This window comes from Nomascus leucogenys, chromosome 2 (assembly GCF_006542625.1).
Source record: "Nomascus leucogenys isolate Asia chromosome 2, Asia_NLE_v1, whole genome shotgun sequence".
NCBI lineage: Eukaryota > Metazoa > Chordata > Mammalia > Primates > Hylobatidae > Nomascus > Nomascus leucogenys.
In genome coordinates, this window is record NC_044382.1 from 134,492,722 (window position 1) to 134,505,035 (window position 12,314).

At 42.4% G+C, this 12,314-nt stretch overlaps 1 protein-coding gene across 1 annotated transcript in view; it reads right to left on the minus strand.

The window, feature by feature from the left end:
- Positions 1–3,939: 3,939 nt before the first annotated feature.
- Positions 3,940–12,314, minus strand: part of ALDH7A1 (aldehyde dehydrogenase 7 family member A1) — a 51,486-nt gene continuing 43,111 nt past the window's right edge. The window contains exons 14-18 of the mRNA XM_003259902.4: positions 11,225–11,341; positions 9,399–9,496; positions 9,132–9,205; positions 5,532–5,607; positions 3,940–4,207 (exon numbers count right to left, since the gene is read on the minus strand). Of these exons, the coding sequence (XP_003259950.3) occupies positions 4,153–4,207; positions 5,532–5,607; positions 9,132–9,205; positions 9,399–9,496; positions 11,225–11,341 (420 nt within the window). The 3' untranslated portion in view covers positions 3,940–4,152. The remainder of the gene's footprint in view (positions 4,208–5,531; positions 5,608–9,131; positions 9,206–9,398; positions 9,497–11,224; positions 11,342–12,314) is intronic.

Genomic DNA, 12,314 nt, shown 5'->3' on the forward strand with positions numbered 1-12,314 from the left:
ATTGGCGGGAAGCTTCTGCAGGATAGGCTCCAGCAAAAGAAGAGCATAAAGCAATAAAGAGAAAAACAGGATGCAGTGAACAAGAGGCTGTAACATAGAAGAGCAGCAAAGGGGAGTTCAAGGATGACACCTTTGCAGCTGCCCTAGAGAGCAGCCACATGGGAGCAGGGGGACAAAAGGCCCTTGGGGAGTCAATACCAGGAAAAAAAAAGCAAGCAAAACAAAAACTGAAACTGACACCAAGTAACTGGAAAACATTAATGATAGGCATGTGACACAGATCATCCAACTGTTTGGAAATTAGTAAGAGATTCTATTTATATGAAATATCCAGAATAGGCAAGTCCATAGAGACAGAAAGCAGATCAATGGTGGCTGGGGCCTGGGGGAGGGTGGGAGTGGGGAATGACTGCTTAATAGGTACAAGATTTTGGGGGAGATGGCAATGTTTTGGATGGAACTAGACAGTGGTGATGGTTGCACAACTAGAAATATGTAGGTAAGTAAGAGAAAATTAGAAAAGTCAAAAGTAGAAAAGGTGGTTGTTGTCGAATGGAATCAGGAGTTGGGTAGAGTGAGAATGTGAGCTGCTAGTTTTTATTATAAGCATTCTAGGCCCATTTGAATTTTTTTTTTTAAACAGGGTCTTACTCTGTTGCCCAGGCTGAAGTATAATGGCATGATAACAGCTTACTGCAGCCTTGACCTCCTGGGCTCCAGCAATCCTCCCACCTCAGCCTTGCGAATAGTTGGGACTACAGGTGATCACCACTGCACTGGGCTAACTTTTGTATTTTTTGTAGAGACAGGGTTTCACCATGTTGCCCAGCCTGGCCTCGAACTCCTGGGCTCAAGTGATCTGCCCGTCTCAGCCTCCCAAAGTGCTGGGATTACAGGCATGAGCCACTGTACCTAGCCCCTTTTGAATTTTTAGCTGTATGCAAGTATTACTTTGATCTTTAAAAATACACCTCACAATAAAGAAAAATCAAAAAGATATAGTTGTAACCTAACTTTCAAAACTTAAATTGGAAAAACTATAAAAGATCAATATATTTTATTATATGAAAAACCTAAAACTCTGGTACATCAACATGTACTGTTTATGGGACTGAAGATTAATGGCAGCCACTTGTATCTAATCTCTTCACACCTCCTCTTTTAAAACTGTAAGACCAACAAATAGCACAAATAAAATGAAACGTGAGTGGTTATGGGGAAGGGGAGGTAAGTGCTAATAGGGTAGAAATTGCAGAAATGGTCACCATTGCATATGTCTCCAGAGACCTAAATAAGGGAATCAGGGTAAGCAAGTGAATCAAGCCAGGTGTAAAAAATAAATAAATAAATAAATAAATAAATAAAAATAAAAATAAAAACTGTGTTGGAGACCATAGGAATTTCATAAAAATACTGAAACCGAAAACACTTAACATTCCAAATCAGCTTTCCAATCTGCAACCTTTGTTAGAATGACGGCAACAGGAAAATGGTCTGAAAGTGCCAGGGAACAGAAGAGGAAGGACACTGGGCCCTCTTGGTCCCTTCGGCATTTTCAGGAGACAGAATGCCACAGAGAATTTTCCACAGAGCTGGGCATGGTGGCGCACTCCTGTAATCCCAACAACTCAAGAGGCTGAGGCGGCAGGATTGCTTGAGGCCACAAGTTCAAGACGAGCATGAGCAATGTAGTACGACCCAATCTTTACAAAAAAAAAATAAATAATTAGGTGGGCACAGTGGCATGCACCTGTAGTCCCAGCTACTGGGGAGCATGAGGTGGAAGGACAGATTGAGCCCAGAAGTTGGAGGCTGCAGTGAGCCACTATTGCACCACTGCACTCCAGTGTAGGTAAAACTGAGACACCAAAAAAAAAGAAGTGTTCTGTGGTTGCAGAGCAGGAGAGAGAGGAGGCTTAACAGATTCCCAACCTGAAAGAGAAAGTGGGAAGCAGAATACAAAATAGCACTCAATTTCCTTTGAGAAAACTGCCTCCCCTCCATTGTGAGAAGTCTTCATCTGAAGGGTCTGCCTCCCCACAGCTGCAGCCAGGAGCTAGGTCTTCACCCACTTCCCAGGGAGTCACAAGAGCCTGGCTGCTAGGCTCAGTGAATGGATGCTCTCTCCAAGTACAGCAAGATCCTAAGCAAGTTAGGCTTTAGTGCCGTGGCAGAAGCAAGCATGCTAAACACAATTCCCCACATCCACAATGGAGGCTTGGCATTGTCAGCAATAGCGGTTGGAACACAGGATTTAGGAGTTATGAAATGCTCAATATAACCAGTAATGAGCAGCACAAGACCTCTCGCACCTTCAAATATAAGACCAGTAATAACACTTACAAATGTACATTTTAACTTGGGTAGTTAAAAATACTAACAAGTGATTTATATCTGCTAAATCAGCAAAAAAGAACAAAGAGGAACAAATTGAAGGCATATGTTTTAATGAACATTATAACCAAAAAAATTGAGTCCTTGTGCTAGAAACATGTAGAAGAAAAATTATAAATTTGTTTCAAAGAAAGCTTTCAGAATCAGTTTTACCTAAAATCTATAGCTAAGCACTCCCCCCTACCCTCACCCATGATTTCTTCCTGCCAACCTTCTCTCAATAGCTATATCAGTATTTGGCTTGATTCATGTTCAATATTGACAACAGCATGTCTAGTTAAATACTGCTCGCAGCTGGCCATGGGACATATTATGAATACCTTTGCTTCCCAGATACATTTATAATTGTTTAGTTTTTCATTTGCTTACTTCTCTGGGCCATAATTCAACCCCAAATTATTTGCCATTTGTCCAAATCTCTCCACATCCTGATGGATCAGGTTGTCTACAAATGTCATCTTGTTCAAAGGCCTCTGCTCCAGTCCAACCTGGCAGGAGTAGAGGGGTGCCATGCAGAAGGGGAGCAGAGAGTGCCAGGAAGGCAGGAGAACAGGGGCCTCTGGGCTGAACCAGCCCAAAGGCTCCTGCGCAGCTTCCCAATGAGAAAAGGTGAGACTGTCAGCAAAGAGAAAGTGAACTTTGCCCAGCTCTGTGACCACATGCTGCCACATACACTGAGGATTGAGAACAGATCTAAGGGCAACTGCAGACGCCTAAAGCTAAAGAAAATGGTCTAAGGTTGTATAAAAAAAATCCAGATGCACTTTTTATTTTTTTTTTTGGAGACAGGATCTCACTGTTGCCCAGGCAGTGGCACAATCTAGGCTCACTGCAACCTCTGCCTCCTGGGTTCACACAATTCTCCTGCCTCAGCCTCCCTAATAGCTGGGATTACAGGCGCCTGCCACCACACTGGGCTAATTTTTGTATTTTTTGGTAAAGACAGGGTTTCACCATATCGACCAGGCTGGTCTCAAACTCCTAGCCTCTACTGATCCACCCGCCTCGGCCTCTCAAAGTGCTGGGATTATAGGTGTAAGCCACCTCACCCAGCCTCCAGATGCACTTTCTATACAATTCTGCACAGGCAATTTTGGCCTCAGAGTCCTCCAGCAGGTGGCCGACACCAGCACAGGAACAAAATCCGTCTACCCCACAAATCTCTTCCAAGTTGACAAAGCCTTCATAAGCAAGAGCCACGACTGTGATGAATGCCTGTTGTCATTTTAAGCACTGCAAGTTATTCCACATGAATACTGAACTATGGTCCAAGCATATAGGGGAATGCATCTCCCTTTCAAACACACGCCATCCAACACACGCCATAGGTGGGTAATGTCAAGCAATATTCACCCTCCACCGCCGAATCCTTCGCTTGGTCAGGAGACACCCCGTATCTACTGCAAAGACTTCTCTTTTCTCCTCGGTTCTGTATTTTCCCAAATTCCTACCCTGGTATGTACTATTTTTTTTCTAATTACAAAATAACCATTAACTTTTAAAAAGCCATGTACAACTAGTTGACATAATAAAAATCCATCTAACCCATCTTCTAGTAAATATGGCTATGTTGTAACAATTTTATTTTGATTTTTAAAAAAGGAGTCTCTTGATTTAATCAGGGCTTTGGGGTCATAGGGGGATTAGTCACTGTCACAGTCATAATAATGCATTTATTCAGGGAAAACTTTAATTTTGTCTTCTTCAAAAACAGCTGCCGGAACACCTCAAATTAAGGGATGTTCATCTAAAACACCTTTACTGAAACTTGATTCCTTGGGCCAGAGGAAGGTCTTTACTGTAGTTGATAGTACTAGTGGGAAAAAATGAACAGAATTAATGATAGTACATACATAACAGAAGATTTTCATGCCCACTTTTAAAATGTAGCCGATCTATATTAACAAGGTGAGATCTCCAAGTTATAACTTTTTAAGACAAACCTTTAAGATAAAAGACAATGTTAGTATGGATCCCGTTTTATTTAAAAGAAAAAAGACAGAAACATAAAAATCTGGAAAGACATATCATACATGGGTTTTTTTTTGGTTGGTTTTTGTTTGTTTTGTTTTGTTTTGTTTTGTTCTGTTTTGAGACAGGGTCTCACTCTGTTGCCCAGACTGGAGTGCAATGGCACGATCTCGACTCACTGCAACCTCCGCCTCCCAGGCTCAAGCGATTCTCCTGCCTCAGCCTCCCGATTAGCTGCGATTATAAGCACCCGCCACCACGCCCAGCTAATTTTTGTATTTTTAGTAGAGACAGGGTTTCACCATGTTGGCCAGGCTGGTCTTGAACTCCTGACCTCAAATGATCCACCTGCCTCGGCCTCCCGAACTGCTTGGATTACAGGCATGAGCCACTGCAGGCATGAATCACCTGAAGTCAGGAGTTCAAGACCAGCCTGGCCACCATGGGGAAACCTGGTCTCTACTAAAAATGCAAAAATTAGCTGGGCGTGGTGGTGCACGCCTGTAATCACAGCTACCTTGGGGGCTGAGGCAGGAGAATCGCTGGAATCTGGGAGGCGGAGGCTGAGGCTGCAGTGAGCTGAGATCAGGCCACTGCACTCCAGCCTGGGTGACAGAGCAAGACTCCATCTCAAAAAAAAAAAAAAAAGTGTGCCCTCAAAAGTGCAATAAACAGCCCAGCATGGTGGTTCATACCTATAATCCCAGGACTTTGAGAGGCCGAGGCAGGCAGCTCACCTGAGGTCAGGAGTTCAACAACAGTCTGGCCAACACAGTGAAACCCCATCTCTACTAAAAATACAAAAATTAGCCGGGTGCCGTGGCTCACGCCTGTAATCTCAACACTTTGGGAGGCCGAGACGGGTGGATCACCTGAGGTCGGGAGCTCGGGACCAGCCTGACCAACATGGAGAAACCCCAACTCTATTAAAAATACAGAAACCACGCATGAGACCATTTCATTGTTGGGTGCTGGGCACTAGATGAAGCTAGACAAGAAGGCTAGAAAAATAGTACCAAACAGATACTCAGAGGAGACAGCTGTGGAATGCTGGAAAAATCAAATCAAATGACACTGCACAAAGACAGCACAGAGAGTAGGAGAGTGTAAAAGCCCATTCCCAAAGGCTTTAAGCCCAAACCTATCTTCCCAAAACCTTTTCTTACCAAGTAGACCTCCTCATGTACTGTTTCCAGGCATCACTGCCAGACTCCCTGCCACCACCAGTGTGCTTTTCTCCTCCTAGAGAAATAAAAAATAATATCATATCTTTTGAGCAGTTTCCATGTGGGCTCATAGTTGGTATTAACGAAAAGAAGATACCAAAAGCATACCAGAACAACCTGATTATTTACTTTACATTTAGCCCACAATATCTCCCCTGCAAACAAATAAATCAAAGACAGAGACTAAGAGACCAAAACAAACAGAAAAAAGGAATTAAGAGGGAAAATAAAATATGAGGAATTAAGAGGAAATGGAAACAGAAAGAAACTGTAAAAAAAAAAAAAAAAAAAATCCCATTAGCTGGGCGTGGTGGCACATGCCTGTAATCCCACTGTGCCCAGCCCATACATGTTATTCATAGTTTTTCTTTTGAGCAGGGCACAAGAATATGGGAGCTGTAACTGTCTTCTTTATCTCTCTCAATAACTTGTATTAAATTATCACAGAAAACACAGATACTCCCATTTGATAGAAATACATTAAGAAAATATAATAATTTTGAAATAAAAGCTTCTCTATTAACTAGTCACCTGGTCTTTCTCATGAGAGGGAAAGAATCTCCATTAAATGGGTTCCAGAAAAATCACAGCTGAATGTTTGCCTTTCTAGCTCTCAAATGCACAAGCAAAGTAAAAAGAGATATAACTGACTTCAAAGAATGGGAAGCCAGTAAAAAGCCTGCACATGTTTGAAATAAAACAAGCCACAGCTAACAGCACCTCTGAAATTCCTGGCAGGAACAGAATCGCAGAGGCTCTAAGGAACCAAGGCTAAGCACCTGCCTGAGGTTCCAGAGCTAGGGACGGCAGTAAATGGGACTGGGATGGTGTCTCTTGCTTCCTCACCCAGTGCTCCTTCTACAAGATGACACCCCATGAGTCTTCCCCAACAAACTCTTTTATTGCACTTGAATAAAAGCTATTTCTACCCAAGGTGGGCAGGGAGGGAGTAGGGGGAGAGCGAATAAAAGTAGAAGAAACAAGTCCTAGTCAAAATCTCCCAAGAGACTCCCTATCCAGCTACGCACATGCTGAGTGAATGAACTAATCCACTTTCAAGGACCATGTTCACTATTCTGAGAACTGGCACCCCACTGCCCTCCGCTTGCTAGCCAGGCCTGCAGGGCCCTCCCTGCCTCTGTTTTCTACTGCTTCTTCAGTCTGCAAGGGTACTGAGTGCATCCAAGAAGAAAATGAAAAGAACAGCTTCTTCTCTTTCTCCTACTAGTTGATTCCCATGTGTCCTGCTCCTGGACAGAAGCCTCTATCATAATAGAGGGTCAATACGTAATGTCTAAAGCTTTCAAGGAGACAGCAGTGAAAGCACACTAGTTAGAAAAACTGACATCAATTCAAAGGTAAATTTGCTTTTTTCTTTTAGTAAAAAGAATCTCGGCCAGGTACAGTGGCTCACACCTGTATTCCCAGCACTTTGGGAGGCCGAGGCAGGTGGATCACAAGGTCAGCAGTTCAAGACCAGCCTGGCCAACATGGTGAAACCCCGTCTCTACTAAAAAAAATACAAAAATTAGCCGGGCATGGTGGCGTGTGCCTGTAATCCCAGCTACTCAGGAGGCTGAGGCGGGAGAATTGCTTGAACTGGGGAGGTGGAGGTTACGGTGAGCCGAGATTGCACCACTGCACTCCAGCATGGGCAACAGAGCAAGACTCCATCTCACAAAAAAAAAAAAAAAAAAAAAGGATCTCAATGTAGCCTCTGGGAAAGGAGGAGGAGAAGAAAAGCATGAGCAAAACTACTTTTTCCATTATAAGACTTTTTTAAAACTTTTATTTATTTAGAGACAGGGTCACACTCACTCTGTCACCCAGTCTGAAGTGCAGTGGTGGGATCATGGCTTACTGCAGCCTCAAACTCTTGGGCTTAGGCAAGCCTTGCACCTCAGACTCACGAGTAGCTTGGAATACAGGTATGTGCCACCACACCTGGCTAGTTTTATTTTTTTGTAGAGACAGGGTCCTACTAACGTTGCCCAGGTTCATCTCAAACTCCTGGGCTTAAGCAATTACAGGCATAAGCCACCACGCCCAGCCCAAAACTTTTTTTTGGGAAGACAGAGTCTCGCTCTGTCACCCAGGTTTGAGTGCAGTGGAACAATCTTGGCTCACTGCAACCTCCGTCTCCCAGACTCAAGAGATCCTCCCACCTCAGCCTCCCAAGTAGCTGGGACTACAGGCACACACCACCATTCCTAGCTAATTTTTGTATTTTTTGTAGAGACGAGTTTTTGCCATGTTGCCCAGGCTGGTCTTGAACTCCTGAGCTCAAACGATCGGCCCACCTCTGCCTCCCAAAGTGCCGGGATTCCAGGCATAAGCCACTGTGCCTGGCCACCAAAACTTTAAAAATTAACTATAAAAGCTTAAATGAAGAATAGTCAATTGACTGGGTGCAGTGGCTCATGCCTGTAATCCCAACACTCTAGGAAGCCAAGGCAGGTGGATGGCTTGAGCCCAGGAATTTGAGACCAGCCTGGGCAACATAGTGAAGGCCTGTTTCTAAAAAAAAAAAAAAAAAAAAATTTAATTAGCTGAGTTGTGGAGGCACATGCCTGTAATCTCAGCTATTCATGAGGCTGAGGCAAAAGGAATGCTTGAGCCTAGGAGGTGGTGGCTGCAGTGAGCTGTGATCGCACCACTGCACTCCAGCCTGGGCAACAGAGCAAGCCCCCCAACTCAAAAAAAAAAAAAGGAATAATCAATTGGAGAAAGCAGGCATGGGTTGGAAACAGGGATTAAATTAGTACAAAAGGAGAAGATAGACACTCATGCATTCAGGCAACTGCACAGTGGAGTGCAGGGGTAAGGGGTGAACTGAAAACAGCAAAGTCCATGCATCAAATAGTAATTGTAGTATTTGGTCTAAAAATATAAAAGAATGCTACTAATGATATAAACTTTTACAAGTATTAATGCATGTTTGTTTTGCTTCTATATTTTAAAAAAACAACAAGCAATCTGTTTTATTTTACTTCGGATCATTTTTAATAAATAATACTTAATACACAATGGTTAGGCAGAGCTTTTTAGGAAAAACTACTACCAAGTTTCAGCATTAATAATGCATGGCTTACTAAGAGGAAACAGGAGCAGGGCCCAGTGAAAAGAAACAACTTTGTATTCCATCTAGTGAAAAAGAGTATGTTTAACATTTATATGCCTACTTTGCAAATAAAAACCAGAATATTTCATGTAAAATTTTCTGGCTTTGAAGCAGGGATTCTTAATCTTTTTTGGGTCTGGAAACTTCTCCCCAGAAAACAAATGCCACCATTTCAGGGGTTCACACATTGCAGGTTAAGGGCCTCTGCTCTAACCTGATGCTGCCTCTGAGGAGATGACGCATGACTCTATGCGATAACTTTGAATACAGAATGTAAGTTTTTTCCGGCATGTTAGATCACATAAGGTTATTTCAAAATATAAGGAGTGTTTCAGTCTCATGGTCAATCTTTTCTAAAAGCTACTACTGGTTTTTCTTTGCTGCCCAACATGGAAAAGGAGAAATGATTCTCTACATACCAAAGGCACCTCCAATCTCAGCCCCACTCGTTGGAATGTTGACATTTACAATGCCACAGTCTGATCCCTTAGGTCTGTGTAAAAAGGGAAGCATGGTGAGAGCGATGAACAGGAAATTAAAAACAAACAAAAATAAATAAAAAATCTAAACCAAAGCTCAAAGGCTTTCAATACTGAAAAATTGATTTTCGACTACAACGGTTTTTTTAAGTCCACTCACCACATAAATCAGACTTATATAAATTTTCAAAATAGACAAAGTTGTACCCAAGCCAGCGAAAGATTCTGCCCAGATCTTTGGTAAAGATGCTACTTGAAAGTCCCTGTTTTACTTCATTATTCCATGCAAAGACCTCTTCTTCATTCTAAAAGGAGAGACATTGGAAGCTGTTAGATGTTATAATGTTCAGGTTAAAGTTCACTAACATTAAACTCAGTTCCTGAGGTGTACCAGTATAATTTCAGTGTACAAAAGGAAACCAAAGAGTCAAGTTTACTCACTCTGTTTCTCTTATAATTCAGATCACTGATAATAAGCAAAACTTTTTGGGATTTTTCCCCTAATTATGAGAAACAAATATTAACACATTCTTCCTTTCATTCAAGCTACTACATATAATAGCTAATATCTATTGAGCTCTTATGTGTGTAACACACTGATCTAAGCACTTAACACGCATTTAGTTATTTAATCCTCATCCTATATCACAGGTTTCCTACTACCTCCCAATTTACACATTGGGCAACTGAGGCCTAGAGAAGCTAATCTGCTCAAGAGCTCACACAGCCTCATAATGTACACAAACACATTACAAAACACAAAATTATATTCTCTAGTCCCCCTAAGTGAAACAATGATAGGTAAAATTTAAAGCAAATAATAAAGAAATGCAACGATGTAACTGCAACAAGATGCAATTCTCACTATTCTTTTACTCTTAATAATGGTACATTCAAATATTGATTCAATCTCTGCAGTCTCAAAATTAATCCTAAATATTTACTGGCAAGGCTAAGGCCTGTCTCAACCTAGGGAATGAGATCTTCTAATTCATTCACCTGTGTCAGTTTTTTGGGTTTTGTTTATTTGTTTGTTTTAGAGACAGGATCTCATCCCACCTCAGCCTCCCAAGTAGTCAGGACTACAGGTACATATCAAACCTGGCTAATTTTTTAATTTTTTGTAGAGACAACGTCTCACTGTGTTGGCCAGGCTGGTCTTGAGCACCTGGCCTGAAGTGATCCTTCTAAAGCACTGAGATTACAAGCATGAGCCATTGTGCCCAGCTTCTTCACCTATTAAAACCTCCACAGTTTGAGATCAACATATAAGATCAGGGAAAACAAAACAAAACTCCGCAGCCTGTCCTCTGATGGAGTTTGTAACTATAGGTCTTTTTTTTTTTTGAGACAGAGTCTCGCTCTGTTGCCCAGGCTGGAGTGCAATGGTGCGATCTCGGCTCGCTGCAACTTCAGCCTCCCGGGTTCAAGTGATTCTCCTGCCTCAGCCTCTCAGGTAGCTGGCATTACAGATTACAGGTGCCTGCCACCACGCCTGGCTAATTTTTTTTTTTTAATAGAGATGGGGTTTCACCATGTTGGCCAGGCTGGTCTCGAACTCCTGACCTCAGGTGATCTGCCTGCCTCACCCTCCCAAAGTGCTTGGATTACAGGCGTGAGCCACCATGCCCGGCCAACTATAGGTCTTTAGATTACCCCCACATCTTCTCATTTTGTCTGCTCACATGTTCACAGCACTCAAGCTATCAAACTATCCAGTACCACGGTTCAGGAGAAGGTGACTCTAGGGCCTGCACAGCCCAGGATTAAGAAGTCACAGGAAATGATGACCACACACTCCATAAACTCCAACACTAGTCCACTACCCAGTCTGGTTTCCCTGGCAGCTAGCTTGGCGTGCTACAGAGTTTTTAAGTGTTTATCTCATATTTTATCCTGAACCTTCATATATCTACTATTCAGATTACTTTCTAAAACCCTCTTAAAGGCTCATCAAGTGAAATTTAATCCACCATCATTTTCCTCTTATCATTTATTTCAACGTTAGACTAGCGAACAGAATGCATTTTTACCTTGAATTTAAAGACATAGAGAATCGGAGCAAAAGTCTCTGTGTGTGCAATGGACGCATCATGGGCAAGACCTGTCACAATTGTCGGTTCTACGTAATTTCCAGGGCGATCCATAACCTAATGCAGAGAAATGAAATAAAAAGAATGAAAGCACTTTGTTTTCTAGGACTTGGGGTCAGAGGATGCAATCTTTGCCTACACTTATAAAAAAAAATTAGCATCATTTATAGGTGAATTATTTCTCCAAAATAATTTCCAATCATGAAAGAAAATTTTCTTTTCCTGATACCGGTTCTAACTTAGTTGGTCAGAGAAAAATGGAAATAAAGAGTCAGGCAGGGATGGAGAGCCATGCCATGTGACATAACCAAGTTATGTTGAACAAACACTGTTGCAAGAGGTTATTTTCACTCACCCTGTAGTGCAATGACTTGATCTCAGCTCACTGCAATCTCCATCTCCCGGGTTCAAGCCATCCTCCCACCTCAGCCTCCCAAGTAACTGGGACTACAGGCACGCACCACCATGCCCAGCTAAATTGATTTTGTATTTTTAGTAGGGACCAGGTTTCACCATTTTGGCCAGGCTGGTCTTGAACTCCTTACCTCAAGTGATCCACCTGCCTCAGCCTCCCAGAGTGCTGGGATTACAGGTGTGAGTCAACATGCCCGGCCACAAACAAATCTTTCTATGTGGAGGTTTTTTTGTTTTTGATTTTTTTTTTTTTTTTATTATTTGGTTTTTTGTTTTTGATTTGGTCTTGCTTTGTTGCCCAAGCTGCAGTGCAGTGATGTCATCATGACTCATTGCAACCTCAAACTTGTGAGCTCAAGCAATCCTCCCACCTCAGCCTCCCAAGTAGCTAGCACTACATGCGCATGCCACCATATTCAGCTAAATTTTTTTTTAGAGACAGGGTCTCACTATGTTGTCCAGGTGGGTCTTGAATTCCTGGCCTCAAGCAATCCTCCCACCACAGCCTCCCAAAGTGCTAAGATTGCAGGTGTGAGCCACTGCACCTGGCAATATATGTTAATTTCTTTTTTAATGCTTACGATATGTATTTTTTATTCCTTGCCTTAACTGACTT